At 49.3% G+C, this 21,850-nt stretch overlaps 2 protein-coding genes across 5 annotated transcripts; both read right to left on the bottom strand.

Annotated features, from left to right (window-relative positions):
• Positions 1 to 352: 352 nt before the first annotated feature.
• On the bottom strand, positions 353 to 20,428 carry UBOX5 (U-box domain containing 5). Of its 4 annotated transcripts, none has more exons than XM_062575040.1 (7): positions 20,349 to 20,428; positions 12,078 to 12,167; positions 10,316 to 10,967; positions 8,717 to 8,813; positions 5,079 to 6,261; positions 2,625 to 2,786; positions 353 to 1,287 (listed from the first exon to the last, which is right to left on the bottom strand). In XM_062575040.1, exons 4-7 carry the CDS (start codon positions 8,768 to 8,770, stop codon positions 1,079 to 1,081), a joined length of 1,608 nt encoding a protein of 535 aa, XP_062431024.1. In that variant the 5' UTR covers positions 8,771 to 8,813; positions 10,316 to 10,967; positions 12,078 to 12,167; positions 20,349 to 20,428; the 3' UTR covers positions 353 to 1,078. The 4 variants fall into 4 exon arrangements, with proteins under 4 accessions (XP_062431024.1, XP_062431025.1, XP_062431022.1 ...); XM_062575041.1 differs by having other exon boundaries at positions 10,779 to 10,967; XM_062575038.1 differs by having other exon boundaries at positions 8,717 to 10,967.
• On the bottom strand, positions 12,689 to 20,423 carry FASTKD5 (FAST kinase domains 5). Its single transcript, XM_062575037.1, has 2 exons — positions 20,349 to 20,423; positions 12,689 to 15,437 (listed from the first exon to the last, which is right to left on the bottom strand). Exon 2 carries the CDS (start codon positions 15,397 to 15,399, stop codon positions 12,928 to 12,930), a length of 2,472 nt encoding a protein of 823 aa, XP_062431021.1. The 5' UTR covers positions 15,400 to 15,437; positions 20,349 to 20,423; the 3' UTR covers positions 12,689 to 12,927.
• Positions 20,429 to 21,850: the final 1,422 nt, after the last annotated feature.

Here is a 21,850-nt window from a genome sequence, read left to right as displayed (position 1 = left end):
CAATTAAGGGCCAACAGCAGGGAGGGGACATGTAGATGGCAAACCACTGCTGCCACCTTACCCTCAGCACATCCAGGACATGCCAGACACAGACCATACCCAAGCCCTTTTATTTCTGGCTTCTTCTGAACAGCTCTCTGCAAACCAGATCTCCTCAGCTTTAAATACCGGAATCTCAGTCCTGAAAAACCTGATAGTGACAGCACATGGGGTTGCTGCAATGACCCCTCTAAAACCTACAGGTCTGCACATAATCATCTCTTGTGTTGCCTTGGCTTTTTCCAGCCCATTTATTCAGTACCCTGCAAAGAGATTCACAACACGAAATCATTAAGACACACGGTGAGACCAATTACGAGTCAGAAAGCGAACCTGACTTTAACCATAATTTTATTAAGGCTTAAATGTCTATCAGCCAGACGGGAGCTGGTCCAGTCACACGACATAAACTGAGAGTGACATGTTGTGTAATGCAATGGCTTTTCTACAGAGTTGGTATGAGCAGAATGAGATCGCTGCCAGGAACTCGGCCCATTGACCATGGCTTCTCTTCAGGACTTAACGGGACTCCGGCACGATGCCGGATGTGCTCCTGCAGCCCAGCGAGGAGGGCAGAGGGGTGGCCAAGGGGAGAAGTCAGGTAGCTTGCGTGTTGTCAATCGCAGGGACTTCACCCGGTCCGTGACCGAATGGCTGCTCATCAAATATTGAAACGGTTTGAACTCACAGGGAAGCTAAACTCACAGTCCAAAAAGGCACCTATGCTAACCACTGAGCCACTGGGAGTGTGGTAAGAGGGCAGGTGTGACGGGTGGAAATCATTCCGTATAAATACATATTCCTTGTTAAAGAAGCTATGGCTTTTATTATCCTCAGACCGCTTTGCTCAGGCGTGATGCTCTAACCCCCCTCCCCCCCACTACTCGGTAAGCACAAGAAGACCAAGTCCTCTCCTCAGTCACGGGTGCTCATCTGGCAAGCTCTCGAAAGGCCTTCATCCTCGTATAATCAGTACGGACAAATGGAATAGCAGCGGCTCCCGGTCTCGTCCTCCCGGCAGGCTCTGGTAGCCGAAGCCTTAGAAGTGAACCCTCCTCACGTCGTGGGTGGCGACCGACCTTTTACAGCTCTCGCACAGTATCGATAAGGACTTCTGCTTCTCGGCTAAGCACGGGCGACACATGAGGTGGCCACAGGGAAGCTGGTAGACTGGCTCCGTTTTGAAGTAAGAGGAGAAGGTTTTGGAGCAGGAAGCGCATCCCTGGGTCTGGCTGCTCCTCCCGTGCTCTGCAAAGTCGACAGGAGAACCAGCTCAGTCGGCGGGCCAACGCTGCGCCGTCCCAGACCGAGCGGGACTCACGTGCTCAACCCCGCTCACGAGCCGAGAACCTCCCTCTCAGCAGACGCACGGCAGAGCCGCAGGCGCTCGCATCTCAGAACCGCAGCCCGTTTCCTCCGTCGCTCTAACGGAGGAGGGAGTGCTCCGGCCTCCACGGTTTTGTGCTCAGGAGGGGCTGCGGCTAAATGGCATTTGCACCGTCAGGTTTTTTAATTGAGGACAGATAATAAGAAAGGGCTTTTCACTCTTGCCAAGGCCAAATCAGCCTCCTTTTCCTTTTTCAACATTTGAATTAATCACTGACTCCTGCCTGCAAAGCTTTAAGCATTGCTTTGTATTCCTGTCACATAGTACCTATAAAGGGCTACTCAGACAACTCTTAAACAGCAGCAATTTTAAACCAGACAGTAAAAGCTTAATAGCTTAACGTCACCGTGGAAGAGCAAAAGCTACTCAGAGACACAGTCACTGGGAGCTGCACACCCACAGCCCTTTCTCAGGGTCACCTGGTGTCTCTGAACCCACCCTGGCACTCCCAAATACACCTCTCTGCTACGAACAGGCAGAGCCTTACTCGGGGAAGAGCAAGCAGGCAGCTTGCGGAGGGATGTAGAAAGGTTTGGTGCTTCTGACACAGCTTCTGTGCTTCCCGAGGAAGTTGTTCATGGTGTGTACTCAGCCGGCGCAGCTGATAAGCTTGTCTAGATAACAGGTGTAATGAAAACTGCAAGGACTCAACAGCCTGGCCGGTGAATGCAAAGCTGATGGGATTCTGGGCACACAGTTGGCCCATCAGCCTGTGACATTGTTATTGTTACCTGTTACTCTTCGGGTTCAGTGTGCTTTGTGGTATCTGCTAGACTTACTCCTCTCTGGCTGCACCTCCACGGCCGATCAGGTGCGGGTTCAAGCCTGCTCTCCATGCCGGACTTACTCCCTGTCCAAGCGACAGCTCCCCAGCCTGCACCCAGCGCAGATCAGCCTGAGTACAGCCAAAGCCTCGACATGGGGTGAACCCTCGTGGAGGCAGTCTGGACTAATCAGGTGCAGGCTAGGCTGAGCACCGTGCCTCACGAGGAGAACAAGCCATTAAACCGCCAAGTTAAAATAGCAGTAGGTTGGCACTGATAAGTAAGACTCACCGAGAGACACTTTGGGGATATTTTGGTCCAAAGAGACATGGAAAGACGCTGAGCAGTTGCACAACCCTCCCTTCTAATGCAGTCATGACTTACCGTTCTCCTCCCTTGCTCCCAAACGTGGAGCAGAGGGGCTTGCTGCTTACCGAGGACGGTGCCTGCGTTCCACGAACTACTGCAGCCTCCCTCGCTGTGCGCCTGCTGCTGACCCCTCATCAACTTTGCCGTAAACGACGGCATCGAGCTGAGCGCAGAGTTCAAGGCCGTGTCCAAACTTTCTGACAGTCTTTGTTCATGAGAGACCAGATCTGCAAAGAGAAGCACAAGCTCAAGCAGCAGGCATCAGGAACGAGCAAGCCGTCAGCGTGCCAACAGAAATACTGCCTTGTCTCTGGAACATTTCAAAAGGGACAACACTAAGGATTTTAGAAGCTCTGTCACTGATTTTCTCAGATCTCTTTCCCCACTGAAGTGCCGGGATGGGGATGTAGTGCTTCATGTCTTTGGGGGAAAAACCTTTGGATCCTAAAGATGAAAAGCCCTTTGAGTCCTGCCAGACATCAATGTCATTAGGAACTTCTCAAAGAAGGGAGTCAAATGCCCCAGTGCCATCAAACAGCGGGTGCTCAGGTCTGTTGGTGTTTGCAGGTTTGGGGCTCTCCCTGGGGCCCCAGCACCGAGCTCTCAGGTTTGCTTTGTGCAGCTACCTGGGAACATTTAACCCACATGTAAAACCTGGAGTACTAAGTATTTTTTCTATTTCAGTAACCTAAACCTGAGCCAAGGGATAAAGCCAAAGATACAAGAGCAGGAGCTTTTCCTGAAGGATACAACAGCATTTTCTCCTGCACAACACCGAATGCCTGGCTTTGATTAAGTCTATGCATTAAGAAAATGGTGTCTGCACCACTAATTCTGTTAAATAAGTCTCCCAGAGGAAGACTTTGGAATTATAGCTGCACATTTACTACAGCAATCAAGGCTGATGCAATACTGAAGATATGGAAACATGCTCTCTGGGCCATGCACTGTGCTTTATTTACTATGGGCACGACTCTCCTGAGAGCTCCAGGACCACACAGGTCAAAGCCCTGTGGCCCCCCTACTACGTGCCTCTGTAATAAAAATAACGAGCGACTCTTCCTAAATACAGAACAAGCTCCAGATGAGAGATCAGAGCAGAAACGTGCAGTCCGACTCCCTCCTACTATTTCTGGTACTGCCGAAACACCAGCTATTTTAAAGTAAGTCTTTAAAGAATTTGTTTTAAATCAAAGCTTCTCCCTCCAAACACTATTGTTTAGCACTTTGGGGAGGAGGAAGAAGGGAGCGCTACGCACTAGCAGGCACTAACAGCAGTCAGAAGCTGTGGACCACCTTTTGATATGTTTCAGATGACTATTTAGAGAATACACGTAAGAAAACTCAACTTACCTGCCTAAAGAGACAGCCCTTCTGTGTCCAGAAGACATGTGTGCACCGTGTATTTATACCGTCCTACACAGACCACACTGCTTGCAACGCATGGCCTCCGAGACACTGCAGCTCTCTTCGGTCTCATCTAAATACTAGACTGCTAAAGATGTCTCTTTCCTTCCTCCCAAATAGATTGCTAAAGATGCCTCTCTCCCTCCACCCAGCTGATGTTTACCTTCCTCCTCACCACGGGATTGTTACCTAAAGCAGTAACTCAGTTTAAGATGACAGAGACTTTGCTGTACGAAATGCAATTATATCCACGTACGAGTTGCAAAGGCAGCAACTCCGATACATTTCAGGTATTCCTGTACCAACAAGGCAGAAATCAAGCACAGCAAAATAGATGTAGATTCTAGCAAAAGAACTAGCATGGAGTCCAGATGAGCAATTACCCACGAGCCAAGCTTTCCACCATGGGCTAGAAGCTGAAGGTACTAATCATTTGAGAATAAGCCACAAGAGGGAACAGATTTTTGGAGAGAGGTGTGAATTGCCTTGGTACTTAAAACTATAAATCAATCACCCTTGCTTTCTAAAGACTGCCACTTCCTAAGAAGCCCCCAGCCCTTAAATCTTGATGTGCTGGAGCAGCTAAACCTACAGAGAGTGTCCTATACTCCTGCAACAGCCTTCAGCAATCAGTGGATGTCCAGGCTAATAAATTACCCCTGATTAAAAAAAACAACCCAAAACCACCAATGAAACCACATTAGGAAAAAAAAGGTTGTCTCCACATGCCAGTGACTTGAGAGCAACAAGCAGAAAAGAAATATAAATGAAAAGAGAAACAGGGACACCTGAGGGAGATGAAGAGAGGTGTGAAACAGTTGAAACAGACTGCACAGACCAACAAGGGGAGAACAACGAGCCTAGAGATGAGAAAAATAACAGCACGGAATGGAAGCAGATACCACCTGTGGAAAGCAGGTTGTGCTGAGGAGAGGGGACATAAGTAAGACAAAAAACTGATTTCCATGATGTCTATCAACAGCAAAATACAATAGCTTTAAAGCTTTTCAGAGGTGGCGTGGGAATCTGGGTTGGAGTCTCCTCACTTGAACACCTGGTCACAGGCCGTCAAGACAGTTAAGAAAGAGATGTGAATTAGGGAGCCAAGATACCTGTTGAACAGTCCATTTGGATCAAGTGTGAGTCACTGTCAGTTTTCATTTTTTTAGCACTGTTCTCTGAGGTAGACGTGACAAGTAAGTTTGTAGAAGAAAAATACGGTGGCTGCACAGAGCTTTGATCCATACAGTCCATTTTTCTTTTCAGAGAAGACATTGTTATGGAAGAAGGTGTGAGCATTTCTGAGGCATGAGCCCTCCCAAGGAGGTTGGTGCCAGGGATGCTGTGCTGTAAGAGGAAGTGGTCTATCCTGGCCTTGAGGGTAGGGTGAGGTAGGGGCTGCGAGTGCTGGCTGAAGGCCACCCCAGTGAAAGGATCGCTGGGTACCCTGCCCCAGGAGGCCTCGCTCCGGTTGCATTTTTCCAAGGTGCTCTGGTCGATCACCTTCCCCGAAGGCAGGAGCATGGGGAAGGTCATGATCTCCAGAGTGATGGGATCCAGGAATTCTTCGGGGATATCTTGGACGACGTCCACCAGCTTGCGGAGGGTCTGCTGCTCGCTGTCATTGGTGCTAAAGGGCACGCAGTCGCTCTCCATTGGCGTCCAGAGCTCTGGCTTGAGGCTGCCGACGTCCTGGGCGAAGCACTGGGAGGCCACCTGAAGCACACCTTCAATCACTTCCTGCGGGCACGACTTCGCAGGCTGCCCCCACACCTCCAGCCTCTTGATGCAAGGTAGGCCGCCACCGGCCACGTGGGTGATGCAGATTTTTAAGTGTGACACGTTGCTTAGCGAGGCAGGCCCTTTGTTCCAGAGGTCTTGAGATGCAGAACCAGGATAGGAGAGGACATTTTCCATCTGATGGAAGGGAGGCCTCGGCTTGAAGCCTCTGTGGCCAAACGTCACTTTGCTTTGATTTTTTAGGACAGCTTTGCCCACCAGCGTGAAAGCGTCTTTGTCCGACACAGGCTGACCGGCCAGACCTGAGAATTGACCCTCGGGGCTCTGCCAAGAAGTTTTGTTGCATGAGGTAGAGGTGTAAACTTCAAGCCCAGTGAAGGTTTGGTATCCCCCAGATGAGATGTCGATATTAATCCTGCAGATCTCAATGTTGAAGGGAAAAGAGATAGTGATGTGGACTGGAGGCTTGATAAAGTACTCGCTGCGGAAACCACGATTTCTCCTGGCAAGGTCTTCAGAGATGAGATTCTCAACTTCGTAACCATCAGCAGAAATCTGTGTTTCAAAAGGAATACAGTGTTTAATTTGAATCAAGAAAATAAAAGGAAACTGGTTTTGCATTTAAATAGATTCACAAGAGGAAACAGAGCAGAAACCAAGGCTGCAGTTTTGTGTACAGCTGAGATAACATAGGAGATCTCTGCTGCTTAAGGAGAACAGATCCATTCCCACCCGCCTCCCAGCCAACGTCCCTTCCATTCTTCTCTGCCCCCTCTTTTACCTGATAGGTGGTTTGCAGAGCTGATTTAACTTGCAAAAAGAGCGGAAAAACATATGTGGTTTGTGGTTTCCATCACATCAGTGAATTAAATCAAGGCACGAAGGGACTTGATGAGGAGCAGAGTTGGCATGAGAGGAGTAGTGGGACGGTGTGGCTGGGAGTGGAGCATGGGTGCATGGGGGAGACAGGATCTTCTCTCTTTCAGCAGTGGTGAAATGATATGTCGGTTTATCCTGTCACGTAAAAACGTACTCCAAATCATGTAGTTACAGGTTCCCGGAGAAACCTCCAGGCATCTGTTAGCCGACTGCCTTGTCCTGTGCTAGGATCAAACCTTACTATCCCTCAGAAATCGCCCTCTAACCATGCAGGATCCCACTCTCATAGGCCAGAACATGCAGTCCCATCCTTGGTCTTCTCCTGGATAGCTTGGCTCTACCTATTTCCTTTCCTGGAAGTCCTGGGGGCCTAAAAGGCCTTCAGCATTTGCTACATGAATAGAAAACAGCAGGGAACATCTGTTCATTCCACCTGCTTTATATGGTCCACTCTACACTCTTCTGCAAGCAGTGTGATCTGCAGTGCATGTGTGAACATCAGCAAGGATGAGGGAGGATCTGCTTGGCCATGAGATGGGGCAAGGACCTGTGTTGAGGGAGATGCAGCTTAGTTTCAGCAGCAGAAGAAAAAGATCCTGTTTTACTGCGTGAGCACGTGCTCTCCCAAGTTCAGGGAAGAGAATCTACACCGATGCCAGCACAGCTGGATGAGTGGAAGCAAGGGCCTCACTCTGCTCACCCAACCTGTATCCTTTCTCCCCTGCCCCCCCCCCCCCCAATTCCGATGTGCCTGGAAGTTCCCTCCCACAACCTGGCTGCTCTACTGCCACATCCTACAGCAGGGCCTCTCCTCCCGAGGGTCTGCACTGCCTGTCCCGAGGGGCAGGCCCATCTGCGTGTGCCCATCTGCTAGTGAAAGGCAGCTCCGAAAGTTCGAAGCATTTTCCAGGTAAAAACTGATACTCTCATAGGACAAAGAAAAAAGGAGAATTGCACCATTAACATCTAAGAATTCAGACTTTTGCCTATGTTCAGTCTAAGCTAGGACACGTCAGGAGGAGTCAAGTTCTGCAGCACAATCTGATCCAGCCCACCATCAGTGGCATGCAGGATCTCCCCTCAACACCCCACCCACGTGGCTGGTCACATCTGTACTGCTGTCTTTACAGCACAACTCTTAAAAATCCAAGGCTTTCTTGGGTTTTGGGGTGGGGGTTGGTGGAGACGCAATTCAAAAATGGCTTTAAATTAAGGGTGAGGTAGCAATTCTGATGATGTAGAGTGAAAACCTCAAGTACTGCTACTACTGAGCAGTAACTTCACCACTGTCAAGAGCTGCACATTCGAGTGGACAAATTTAAAGCTGTAACAATGCAGGGAAAAAAGAGTATCTAAAGCATACTCATACGGTACATAGGACATAGCTTTGCCTTGTTATGAGACCCTGCAAAATTAGATTATTTTCCCTCCTCATTAGAATACTTGCGGAAGGTAATACAGTGTTCTAACACTGAATATTGATTTCTTCAAAGTACTGAGCTTTCTGCTCCATTTTATCTTCACGTGACTGGCAGATCCTGAGCACACCAGACACTGGTTTTCTTAGCGCTCACACATGTCTTTCTCAAGATTGAAATATGAAAGCAGAAGGTGATGCAGGTGTTCAGATTACCAGTATCATTCACAAAGCCTCCCTGCTTGGAATGACAGGAGACTGGTGAGCTTGGAAAGGCAGCCACTGTTTTAGTGACTTCAGGCAGCACCTTGCCCCCCAAAATACAACTCTCCCATGTTACTGGGAAACAATTTTAATTGAAAGAAGTGCTCTCAGTTTTCCAGATTAAAAAGCCTACACCTTACCCAAGCTGGGACTGCACCCTCCCTGAACACCTCTGTTATCAGGGGAGATATGCAGCCTCCCATGTCAAAATCCCTCTCTGAACCATCCATACCACACAACATGATGGGAGTTTGCTGTGAGTTGCCTCTGTTGTGTTTCCTTAGCAAAGCTTGGCACGGCCAGCTGAACTCTGTCTTCCAGACTTCACTGCTGAATTATTAAAGATGAACAGTGAACCAGCCCTCCCCAGCCCCGGTGAGTCCTGCATGTCATTTCCACTTAACCCCTCCATCCCTCCAGCTCCCAAAACACCACACGTTATTATTTTACCTTGTTGCAATGAATTCTTGGCTTGAACTGTGGGAGACAGACATTTATTACCATCTTTGCAGCTGGAGAGAGCTCACTTTCTGAGCATCAGATTCAGCTTGTGAAGAAAAAGCAAAATAAAAAAAAGTGAACATCAGCAAACAGTGAAAGGACCTCGTGTTTCAGAGCCGGTATGAATTACGAGCTTGGCAGTTCTGAAAACACAGCTAAAACCTGAGTCAGGGAGGTGAAGCCAGTGTAAGAGAAATAACTACAGTGAAGATATGAGATTAAGAGATACCCACACATTAACACTCATTAGCGAACACCTGGAGAAACATCACAGAAGAAAAGGTAGAAAATGGCTATTTTAACTAAAAACATCTTGCCTATGGATAAACCAGTAATTAGGTCTGAAAGTCTGTCAAAGATGCAGGTGGTTTTGCAGATACGGCAAAGCACCAGAATATCTCAGGTGGCTGACAAAGGCAAGGAGGGGAATCAGGGCAACCTCCTCGCAGCCTCACTCCTCCTTGGACTAAGCCTTAGGACACGGGGCTAAGCACTGCGCTAGCGTGCAAGCCCTTCATCGCCAGGAGGCGGAAAGAGCTAGTGCCCATTTCTCCTTCGGCGACAACCCGCTGTGTGGCCTTGAACTGGATGTTTGCCTCTGTGCCCATTTCCCCCCCCCCACCACCACGCCATGTCTATCTGCCCCATCAGCAGTTGGAGGCTGGACCTGCCTGTGCGCTTGGCCAAAACCCAACATGAGGGTGCTGAGCTCAAAAAGGGCCTCTTGGGATGAGGAAAACTCAAATCAGCACTTACAATGCTGCTGCAAACAGCAATATTTCCTAAGGGCTCTGGGAGCCTCAGAGGAAAGCTAAGATTAAATACAAATATTAATAATTAGTATTCGATAGCTCCAAGGGAGCAGAGGGCATTTAATAGCTCTAAGGGAGATTATCTGTGTTCTGATTCTTGATTCTTCTGACATCTTCATTAGAAAAACTCAAACAAATGTGCTATCTTTTGCATACAAAAAATGTGACTCAAACTGGTTACATCAGATGCCTTTTAAGAATGAAATTATGTGCGCGGTTGGAGTTTTAACCTTACGTTAACGTCATCGCCTCGGGCAGACTTGCGAATCACGAACCTACTGCTTCCTTCAAGAACAAGTAGCCCTAGCTCTTTAATGATTTTCAGCTGAAGTTGTTAGTTCAGCCAAAACGAAATTGCCCTTTCGGGGGCACTTCAGTCCGGCCACTGGAACACGGATTGTAATGAAGTGAGGTCACCTGGCAAGGCTTGCTTTGCCCACCTGCTGAGCGTGCCAGCGCAGTCCGCTCTGCACGTGATGAAGTGCAGCAGTCTGAAATGAGTTATGTGAGGTACAAATTCAACATTAAAAAAAAAAAAATGTAATGGAAGCAAAGCCTGTAGACAGCAGGGCTTGAAGCCTGCAAGGCCAATGTTTGACAAAATCATGCACGAACCTAAGAAGAGCTGCAGTGGGCCAGACTAACACCCCTTTAGCCCCATACTTGGTAATACAGCGATCAAGAGCAATTCCTGCTCCTGAACAGGGAACAACTGAGGAAGAGGGCAAATACGTACCCACGCTTTCTCCAGCATCACCCTCCTGGCGCTCTGAGCCTGAGGAAAGGCTTCCTGTTGGTACAGCATTGCCAGGGCAGACTTCTTCAACGAGGTCTTTGAACTCATCTAATTTTGGCACCCACCTCTTATGTCAGTAAGACTCCCAATTTAATAACATTGGTTGCATGACAAAAATACTGCTTTTGGTTCATTCTGGACTTGTTGCCTAGTAAGTTAGTTTAGCCCTCCTAGTGCTATTATCACGAAAGACGGGAAATCACTGCTCCCTCTTCCCTTTCTTCGTACCTCTCTCGCAGTCCCCCTCACATCTTTTTTTCTGTGTTGAAGATCCTCATCTGTTTAGTCACTCCTTGGAAGGAGGCCTTTTCACACCTCTAATCATCCTTGCTGGCCTTCTCCCTCTCTTTTCCGATAGGAGCAAACTGGACATTTGCATTTGGTAAGTCTCAGTGTGACTTACCCTGAATCAGGGTGAGCGCAGAAAGGCACCTTCACCTTGGCATTATCGCAGACTAGTTGTTTTAAAGGCTTCGGGTAGGCGATCGCGTATCGCCAGCCGCTGTCAGCTGAGATCCTGCCGGCGGCTGATCACAAATTCTCCTGTGGAACTTGCGGTCCCTCTGCTGCAACCTGCTCTTTGTAGCGGTGTCTTGTACCAGACAAACCAGAGATGGGTATAAGCCATTCCTCAGGACAGACTCACACTCTGACTCAGTCACGAAGGAAAGCTTCTTCCTAGCCTAAGGCTGTTTCTGAGCTTACATCCTACATTTTTATCCTGTTTTACCAAGTTCTTAATATCCTCTGGCAATTAGTTCTGGTTAATTAAAAAGAATTTACTTTCTTGTTAAACTTGTTGTCTTTCAATGTACATTCAAAGCTATCCAAATGTATATTGAGCTATGTATGTATATCTATCTACATGCATATATTTTAGAATCCTTTCCTACCTGCTTTTAACACTGATAATCTTAAATAACTCAAGCCAATTTTGGGGGGGTAAACATTTCAGTAAGGAAATACATTCCTCTGCAGGTTCAAATCACTGGTGGCCCTTCTTCTCAAAAGCTCAGCTACACTCCTGCTTCACAGCAAAGATCTTTGGCACTGAACTGCCTTTAGCCATTGACTTTTTTTTTTTTCACCCTTGGCATGAAAATCCAATTCAGAGTAAGGATCAGTTTAAAGAGGAACAAGTGAGGATTCCAAGATTACAAAGCACCATCAGAATGTCACATAAGAGTTCATCTTTCCTGGGTGTGTGCCTTCCCTAAGGTGAACGATCTTTTCATCAAGGCAGTGCTTTCTGTAACCAGTCAATAAGTGCCTCTTCCTGGTGTCCTGCATAAAACCAGGGAGCTCCAGCAATACAGAAGATGCATAGTGGTCACTGAACTAAGATGCTTCATAATACTGACTATCTGAGGGAAAGGGGGAAAAAAACCCATTCCAGTTATTTTGTATCAAGCAGCTAAAATGAGCTAACACACTGACCCTGGCTTGGGACAGCAACAAGGTTATAGCCACTTGTCTTTCCCATGTTCCACCTCAGTCTGCCTCAAAATGTCACACTGCAAAATAGTCAGAAGGGTTTGGCTGTCTTTGCAGTTGAAATGGGATTGTCACTCACTGCTCCATAGAATCACAGAATCAGTAAGGTTGGAAGGGACCTCTGGAGATCATCCAGTCCAAATTAAGTAATTCTTGTATCTTTGGTCAGACGCACTTCCCTGAGATGTGCCTCAGGAATAACCCTCACCTCAGAGAAAAATGCCGTCTGAAGGCTCAGGAAGCAGCCAGCGATTCTGTCTTCAGAACATGATGCAGAAATAAGACACCAGGCCACATCCTGAGCAAGAAAATAACACAATGAGCAACGTGGCAGAAGGTGAAGCCTCCAGAGCAGATGTTCCACACAGCTAGAATGCAACAGGAACCATCACCCAGGCAGAGGAATTGCCACGAGTTGGATTTGTAGGCCCAATTAATCTTTACTAGCAAAAGACACATCAACAGGATTAACACAGGAGGTAAATCCTTGCTGCTAGACACTGCTGAGAGCTGAAAATGAAATGGATGTATCAAGGTCAGAGTATCTCAACCCTCAGCCCCAGCTCTCTTCTCACCTTCTGCCTCCCAACAGAGAAACTTTCATTGCTCACCCATTTGCCCCCAAATCACAGTCCTGAGAACAGTAAGGAAATAGGTATGTGTGTTCCCGATACCCAGATTGGCATCATGGCTAAAAAAATACCCCAATTCTTTCTTAAATATCACTATAGCACTGACAATATTCTGTTCTCAAACACCGAGTCACCAAATCCATCCACTTTCATTCAGAGGGAAGAAAAAAGTAATCACAAAGAAAAATAAATACGACAATAGGTTTTATTTATAATGGAAGCATTAGAGGATCTATGTAATAAGGGACAGCACGAGGCATACAACTGTGAGCAAAGCAGAACAAAACTGGCTAACACACCAGGGCAGCCTCAGCCAAAGCCCCTGCCAAAAACTGAACTAATATTCAGAGACCAGCAATCAGAAACAGAGATGTTTTTGGGCGGTTCTGTCAGCCTCTAGCTGAGCAAGCACTACCCTGGATTGTACTACCCAGCTCCCCTAAGCAGCGCCGGGTTGAACACTTTGTAATGGAGGTAGCTCAGTTTCTCCAAACGCGTACGTTTGAGCAGAGGAAACCATTCCCAGAAAGGAAGCTCGACCACCACATACCCCAGCTGCCGGAGCTGCCTTCTTTTCAAACTGTGCAGCCCCAAGAGCCGCTTGGAGCAGTAGCAATAGTGGTTTCGGTTGGACACCTGAATAGCTAGTTTCACCTCTCCAGGCTGCTGATTCAGCACAGGGGAAAGAGGGGTTTCAAGACACCTCTGTGATTTAGGCCAAACTTTCAACCTGGCACCTGTGACAGAAGCTCCATCTGAAAATGCAGTGCGCCCCCCTGTACTGGGAGCCTGTGCTTCTTCTGCCCTCTCCTGACCATGAGCCTTGGCTTCATTTTCCACTTCCATGGCAGACTGGCTATTAGATCTCCCTTTTATAAGCTGAGTCAGCAAGTCATCTGTCAGATTAACACCAATGTCTTTTAGTTTTTTATCTGTAGTAGCACCTTTGAAGTTGAATGGGATGGGATGCCCATCCATGGCCAAATGAATCTCCAGATCACTTGATCTGGTGTGAGGCAAAAGCATGTGGCTTTTCACATACTCAGGGCCACCTAACATGCTCTCAAGAAGGGATACAGCTTCCACAATTTCAGGTCTGACATAGATTTCCTCCTCGGCAAAATTCAAAACCATCTCAGTAATCTCTTCATAAAGCTGGGGTGAAAGGCGGCTGCCTTTGTAACCTGGGCACTCAATTTCAACACTCCTGCCGAGGGTGAACAGGTCCTTTCTGAGCTCATATTTACTCTCTCTTGTTTTCTGGACAAACTCATTACTCAAAGCATAGTCTATCAGCTCAGCTGGGAAGCGCTGGACAAATGCCAGGCCAAGCAAACCAGTAAGAAGGTGCTCTGGAAACTTCTCAAATTCATGGAGTTTTCTATGCATTTGCTCTATCAGACTGGAGTAAAACTGTTCCTCATTTGGAGGCTCATAGTCCAGGCATCCAAATGACCACAGGAACTTGGCAGCATCTTTGCTTCGGCAATAAGTTACCTTGGAAGGCAATGACATAGCTACAGCAGCCAAAATATCTTCATCATAGTAGTGTAGGGATGAACAGGAAAGAGCGATGTGCATGATGCCCTGGATGTTTATCATAGGAATCCGAGGGGGAATAACCTTCCCAAGTTGCTTCAGGAGCGGTAAGTGATCTATGCGACTGTAGCGGAGCATTTTAAGTACATTCACTAAAGCGTAAGTGCTCATGTTTTCCATCTGGAGGGAGACCTTGTCTCCAATTTTTCTCATGACACGGTCAGAGATACCACTGATTGACTTGAAGAGCCCTAAGCAAATAGCACCCACCTCCTCCGAGGTGAAGGAATCCAAGTACTTCAAAATCAAGCTCTCCAGCTTCTGCATTAAGTCTGTGGGCGACTTCCGCCCTTCACCTATGATATAAACCAGTTGAACAAATTGGGGCAAGGTGAGGTCCTTCCAATGCATATTGGCATAGCTGAACAAAATGCTCAAGTAGGAAGGCACGCTACGCTCCAGGCAGCGCCAGCAATCAGCCACCAGCAGCAGCTGGTCCAGGTTCATGTCCCACACTCGCCGGCAGAATTCTTTCTCGTATGCATTCAGCATTGGGTGGGTGGGTGGAATAACTAAACGAACAAAAGCCTTTAAAATATCAATGAGTTCTGACGTACTGAACAACCGGATGCTTTCAACAGCACAGCTACATAGCCTATTAAACCTGGGGTCAGATCTCAACACCGCGTGTCGTTCCACCGGCAAACAACTCAGCTTCCGAAAAAAATCTGTGATGGTTTCTGGGCTCTGGCTGTCCTTGCATAGAGTTATACTGCGTAAAATCGAATCACCTTCTTCTAAAGAAAGGGCCTCTATCAGTTCAAACTTATTGTAACTGAGAGATTGGTACTCAGGCCTCCCTTTCTGGAACATGCGAGGGTCCTCCTTAGAGTCATGCATCTCTGTTTTTTCCATTTCTGTCTCTTCCTTGGTCTGTGCTGCAGATGGCTGCGCTGCGACAGTCTGCTTGAGGAATGGTTTGAACTTTGGGTTTGGCAGGGCATTTTTGATAGCTGGCAAAGCCTGAGAAGAGGTGGTACTGAACGTACTCTGAACCTGCGCAGTGCCAGTGCTGGAGAAAGTGCCATCAAGAGCCTGGCCACGGTTTCTAGCTGCATGCTGCTGGGAGACAGCTCTGCTCTTGGCATAGGCAGATGGATTGTACAATACTCTATAGCCCAAAGGATTCAGCAACTGGATTGTAGCCGTAGGTTCAGTTCCAGTGTTGGCCGTTTCTGGGGTCTCTTCCTTCTTCCGCTTCCTTTCGCTTCCGTTCTCGGCCTTGCACTTAGTGGTAGTCGAAAATGCAGTCACCCTGCTGAGTCCTGGAAATCTTCGGCATATTAGCACTGTAGCCATGGATCGCAATTTACTGGGGTCAGAATTGCTTCCAGGTACTGAAAAAAGGGCAGATGAAGAATGAGTGGCTTCCATCTATCATGAAGCATTTTTTAATCTACCCTTTACACTACCAAAAGTTAGACGATGTCACTGTTTTCCCTAGTGAAGGCAGATTTCCCTGTGAGGCAGTAACGCAGTCACTATCGAACATCACCTCATGCAAAAGCAGTTCAAGAAAACACCCAGGTGATCTGACAGACCTGAAGATGGGGTACATGCCTCTTATGAATTACCAGCTACTCAGCAGTTACAAGTAATTTGAGAGAGACTCTAGGAGTTAAGGAAAAATTAATTTCTTTTTCGTTTGTAAGAGACCAAAACTACTCTTCATTTGTTTCAAACATACGGAAAAAATCTTTTTTTTTTAAAGGAGCTGCATCTTCAAATGCCCCTTCAAAAGCCTTTTACGTATTCAAACAGATCATTCTGCTACTTTAGTCAACATCGATCTGAAAAACCAACCACGCCCAAGGAGCTGTCGAAATGTCCATGGTGCCGCACTGCTTTTTGCACAGGAGTGTCTGGAAATGGTGTGTGGAGGCTGTGAGAAAAGTCCCCCCAAAACCAGTGCACAGAGTGAAAGCTGGTCCATAACCTGCAGGAGGAGACTAATGGAAATGAGGAAAGTGGCCCCAGAACAGAGCTGGGGGGAACAGCATGGGAGCAGTAACATGAATCATTAGGAGATGCAACATCGTGAGCTGAGAAATTACATGAGAGGCTTTCCCACAGCTCTAGGAAAAAGAAGCCTTAAAAATGCCAGGTGCCCTTCCAGCTCCTGCCTCCATCAGCTACAGCAGAGAGGGTGAGGATGAGAAATTTGTCAGGAGTTGAGCTTTGTGCTGCCAGCCTGCACAAGCTGCCAAATAAGCCTGATTACGATGATTCAGATGGTGAATAAAACCCACCAGGTCAGCGCTCTGTGCAACATGTCCTTCTCCCACCATGTGTGCCCAACCCCAAGGATGCCTTAGACTTTTCTAAGGCTCACTGGTGCTCTCACTACACAGAGAAGACAAGCTAGAACCACAGGACACCAAGCAACCAGGAAAGCCAAAGCCTGGGAGAGATGCTGCAACTGCAATATGCATTAGCCTCTGTGCTCCTGGCATGAGGGAAACAAATCCTTTATGGACGCCCCTCGGAGCTCTGCTTACACACGAGGCTTCCTCGTCAGGGCTGGATCAAGACGTCCCACCAGTGCAGGCAAATTCAATTTTGCAGCAGCAAAGTGGATTTGCCTTTCAGGGAGGAGGTAGGGTAAATGCTTTGGGTATCAGAGTAGGAAAGGATGGCAGTGGGACTGGGAGATTACAAATGGGTCTGGCTGGATAGGAGTTGGATTTTCTCACTCCTTTTAAGTACAAAACTCCCCCTTCCTCTCATACCTTATTAGCTGATCTACTCCATCACAACACCAAAGCATCAGCTCTTCCCAAGAAAGGGTAAGATGGGGAGACAGGGTAAAGGGAGGAAGGGAAGAGCCCAGATAATGGTCTTTGCTCCCTGTTTCTGCCAGATGTGTGGTCCTGGCTGCTGGGAGGGCCGATCCCCTGCAGCTGCCACCACAGTTTCTTGTGCTCCCCAAACTTTTCCACAGCAACAAAAGCAGTAGTGCGAGTGGGCAGACAGGGAACATCTCTCTGAGCTCTGGCACAGGCAAAGCAAGCATCCTACTGCTCTCTGCAGGCTGTTCTCCTCCCAGGCAGCTTTACCTCCATCTTGCAGCTCTCCTTCTCTCTGAGGACAAGATCTCAGCACAGAGTTGAAAACGAGGGTCTAGGAAAAGCCCAGGAAAAGTCTGTGAAAATGCAGCAGTGATGAGGCATACCAAGCATTGGCTCCTGGTGGAGCAGCCAGACTCTGAGGCTTCTCTCTTCATTGCTGCCCTTGCACAGCATGCCTCAACCAAATCTCTGCCTCTGGAAGAGTGGCGCTGGGGAGGGGAAGCAGAAGCCTGGAGGGTAATGTCCCTCCCTCCCACACACTTTGCTTTGCAAAGGGCTCAACTGGAGTAAGACATCGCAACTGCCTGCCTGGAGCTGCCGCAGAGGAGAGGCGAGCTGAGCAGCGAAGTGAACGCTCCGGATCTGCTCCAGCGCAAAGTCAACTGGCTTAATTTACTCCTCAGGGATCAACTGTGTTGGCTGTATGGAGGCAGCTGAGGAAACTTTATGTCCTCTGTTCCATGGGCAGAGCTCGGGGGCAGTAACCACTAGCTGTCTGGTGAGTAGAAGCAGTCAGAGCAATAACACTCTCAGAGATCCCCAGCAGGAGGAGAAACAAAAAAAAGCAGCCAGGGTGGAGAACATGGGGTTTGGGGACAAAGACGAGAGAGGGTAAGCTGAAATAAAGATTCCAGACAGACATACAAGGAGGAGGATAAAAGAAAGATGCCAAAGTATTTTTAGGATGACTAGAAACCCATTAAGAGCTAAATTTGCCTGGCACCTTACTTGCATCTCAGCTGCGCTGCCCAGAACACAGCCCCAGGCAGGCCCTTTGGCTCAGATCTGCCTCTCTGCTCCACACGGCCAGGGCAGAGCCCAGCAGCACTGCTGACTCTTACAGCAGAGGTGGGCTCCACCAGCCTGCATTACAAGCTGAACAGGCTGCAAGGCTGTAAGAGTTCCCTTCTGGCATGAAAAGTCTTCAAACTACAACAGCACATTCTGTTTGAGGCTGACAGACCAGCTCACGCCAAGCAGGAGAGACTCCTATTCCTTCCCTACCACCGAGCCTCCGTGACTGGGGGAAACAAAAAGTCTTCTCAGAACCTGGACAGTAAAAACCAAGCTGAGAGCTGTGACGCTGTGGCACAACACGAACCTAGCAAAGCCGTCAGCAGCAGCAAGTAGGAGCTGGATTTCAAAGCCCTGTTATTTAGCATGCAAAGTGTTTGATGAATAGGTAATTTCCAGCTCTGTTGGCTATGCTATCCGGCTTGAGCAGACTGTAAATGATGCAATGACATCTTCTTGAGGCTGGAGACAAGCAACTTTGAACTGCAGACAGCTGTGAAATGCTTAAGGCTCAGACCTACACCGTGGCTGGAAGACGAAGACCCTTTCCCCTCAGAAGTTGTCTCCTCTTCTAGCACCTCGCAGATCTTGACTTGTGGGACACTCAGAGGGTCATACATGGCCAGTTCAAGCCACCAAAATGATCTCAAATGAGAAGTTTATCCTACCTAAGCTTTCTGAGAAACTTTCTTATCTGGCTCTGTTTTGCACATTCTGTATTTGTTTTTCTACTACTGAGAGACAGACGAGCACTGGTGAGATACATGCCATTTATTTAAAGCAAGTTCTATTTGCCATTGAAAGCTGAAACTATTTATGAAATTCAGAACAATTTTCTGTTAGCAAAAGCAACCCTCTCAGTGATGCCAGGCCCACCCAAAGACAGAGAATCAAAGTCACAGAATTATGCACTCAAGGGCCCAAAGGCGAACAACACATGCTGCTAAGAATACCATCTGTGGAGCTTAGCATTAAGCTCTGTGACACATTTGGGAAGATAGTCACGAAAATATGTCTCTCCTATATTGTTCCAAATCTGGCAAAATAGCTGTAGAGAAGACCATGCAACACAGTGAGAGACAGAGGTAGGCACAGGTCAAGGCACCTCAGGCATCTAGAAAGAAACAGGCTGGGTCCAAATGGCCTTTTGCCCATCACTTCCTCCCACCTTAAAACCCCCAGTTGAAATCTTCCTGATATTTTAAGTTCCTACAGCGTTCCTTTCATGTAGGTTCATCACAAGCCTACATCCCTGTTCATTTTTTCCTTTTTTCCTGTCACTCTAAGTGATCAGCCTTCCCTTCCCTTAGCACTGTGCTTCTCTGCATGTCCAAACACAACCAAACTCCTCCTTATCTCTGTACAAATCTCGCCAGAAAATTCACTTCTAAGGACTCGCATCTAAAAAGCAAGTCAGAAAGCAAGTTTTAGACCTGGGCCCTGCAGGCTGTGAATGCACTTTGTGGAGGCCCTTTGGGATGGAAACATCTTTGTGCATGTGTCACACTTAAATCCGAGTTCTTGGCCAACACTGCATCTGCACAGCCGAACAAAAGCTGACCAGCTCTCCTGGAGGGATGCCACCTGCCTCTGACTGTCACTCTGAAAGGCGACAGAAGCACACCTGGGCCTGAAATACATTCCGCACTTTTGGTTCTTCAAAAATACCTGTGAGCACCTTCGGTAATGCATGATTGGTGCAAGGAGAGTAGCTAGTGTTACAGGATGACACCCTCTTCAACGCCTCATCCTACCCTCTCCAAGCAAAAGGGTGCATGGCATCGCCTCAGTAAGTGCTAGGAAATTCAGAACTGAGTGGTGAAATGGCTGGTATAAAACCTCATTTCAGCTTGTTATGCTCGCTATTTATATCCAAGCCATATCTAAAGAGAAAAATAACACAAAGGCAGGCTTCCCCCCACCCCGCCAAATCCCATATTAACAAACTAGAGCCCCAAATTGTAACTTTTTTTTTTTTTTTTTTTTTTAATTCCGGTTGGCATTAAACGCCTGTGGCCATGACCAGCCAAGAAACTGCCTGCAACGCACCGCTTGTCCCTGCTAAAAACGGAGCCCCCCTCCCCCGAGATGTACACGTACAGATATTCCCCTATAGAGAAGGCCCTATAAACAGATATAGGGGCGCAGCGCTGCCCCCCCCCGCTGCTACTCCAGGGCAGGGCGGCCAGGCTGGGGGGGGGGGGGGGATGCGCGCATGCGCCGTGGCTCACAAAACCTCCGCCCCCCCCACCTCCCCCAACCGCTCCTCGCTGAGGGGGTGGCGCCGCCCCGCCGTGGCGAGAGGGAAGGGGCCAAAGAGGGAGGGAGAGAGGGGGCTGAAGGGGAGAGGGCTCGTGTCGGCCCGCGTTCCCCGCTCGCACTCACCGGGGCCCGGTGGCCGCCGCGCCGCGCCTCGCCCTGCTGCCTGCGAGCCCCACAGCCCAACCGCCCCCGTCGCTTCTCGCCGCTTCCGGACACCTGACCGCAACGCACTTCCGGCCGTACGGGAGCCGAGCGGGGCCCGCGGGCCGGGCGGCGCGCGCGGGGGGTGGAGGGGGCTGCAGCGGCGCCGCCGCGCCGCCAGGTGGCGCCCGCGCCACGCGCCCGCCCCCCCATCTGGCGTCACGTGACGGGGGGTGGCGGCCGGGGGGGACCGGAAGCGTGCTGGCGTCACGTGACGTGGAGCGCGCGCGCGGGGTGGTGCGTCACGTGACACGGTGCCTGGGCCACAGGGCCCTGTGCGGCCATGACGGCGGCGGCCATGACGGCGGCGCCCAGCCTCCGTGGGCCGGGGGGGCCCTGCCGCTGCCGTGTGTGTGTGTGCCCGGCCCCGTGGGCGGCGGGGAGGCGTGAGGGCCGCGCCGTGGGCCTGGGGCCCCAATGGCCCCGTGCGCCCGCAGCGCCCTGCTCATCGCTGCCGAAACAACTTAATTGCCAAAGCAATAAAAACTTAAATGAGGGCCAGAGCGCGGATGTGCGTAGCTGGGCACTTGGTGCAGAGACAGCACTACTTAACGGCTCTTACTTCCTTGGTTACCGGCATTGATCTGAATGTCATTTTAATGTGACACGGACGAAGCAGCTGGGGTGGGATTCATTTGAGTAAAACCTGCGCTTGCAGGAGTGTCTTGGCATCGTGTTGACTCCTTGAGGGAGTGAGGGAAGGAGGACGGGGCCTTGTCTCAGCCCATAGCCAGCCTCCAGAACTGCATTGCACCCGCTGCCTTTCGCTGACCGCCGAGGGAGCCCAGCCGACCAGCTCAGAGGCAGACATTTGCTGCAGATGATCGAACGCGAGCAGGAGGATTCTCTCCCATTGGCCTCCCCTCAGCGGTGTCGGCCCATGGGGACCTAGCCTGTCCAGCCCTTGGGCTGTGCTCTGCTGCAGGTGAACTGCGTTGCTGTCTGGTCTCCATGGGCTGCTTGGACTTGGCAGCAGCTCAGTTGCCTACGAGGAGGTGCCTAGACACTTCTGAGTGTGGTGGTGTCTTAGATAGGGAGGTGTCATGTATACGGGACCTATGGGAAGCCCGTTTCCTTCTCAGTCCCTCCTGGAACCTCCTCAGCCTCTCTAAATGCTTGTAGGGGACTGAGTAAGGCACCTGCATCTGCACTATGGCAAGACCTCAAACATAGACCTTGCAGCCATCCCTGTCCCACTTCTGCCATGGGAACCTTGGCCTTGGGCCTTCCACCCTGTTTGTGCTGCTTGTTCTCACCCGCTTGAATGCCCCGAGCAGCCCTTGTGCCCCAGGAAAAGCATGGCTGGGGCAGGCTGTGTCCGGCAGCATCCCGCCCCTCCGCTTGGAGAGATGGACATCGATGTATGCAATGCCCTGCTGTAGCCCCACAACCCCCCAGACATCTTTGTCTCTCCCCTGCTGCCC

Source organism: Rhea pennata, chromosome 4, assembly GCF_028389875.1.
Source record: "Rhea pennata isolate bPtePen1 chromosome 4, bPtePen1.pri, whole genome shotgun sequence".
Classification (NCBI taxonomy): domain Eukaryota; kingdom Metazoa; phylum Chordata; class Aves; order Rheiformes; family Rheidae; genus Rhea; species Rhea pennata.
The sequence above is the reverse complement of the archived record's forward strand: the minus strand, read 5'-3'. Positions and strand labels throughout refer to the sequence as shown.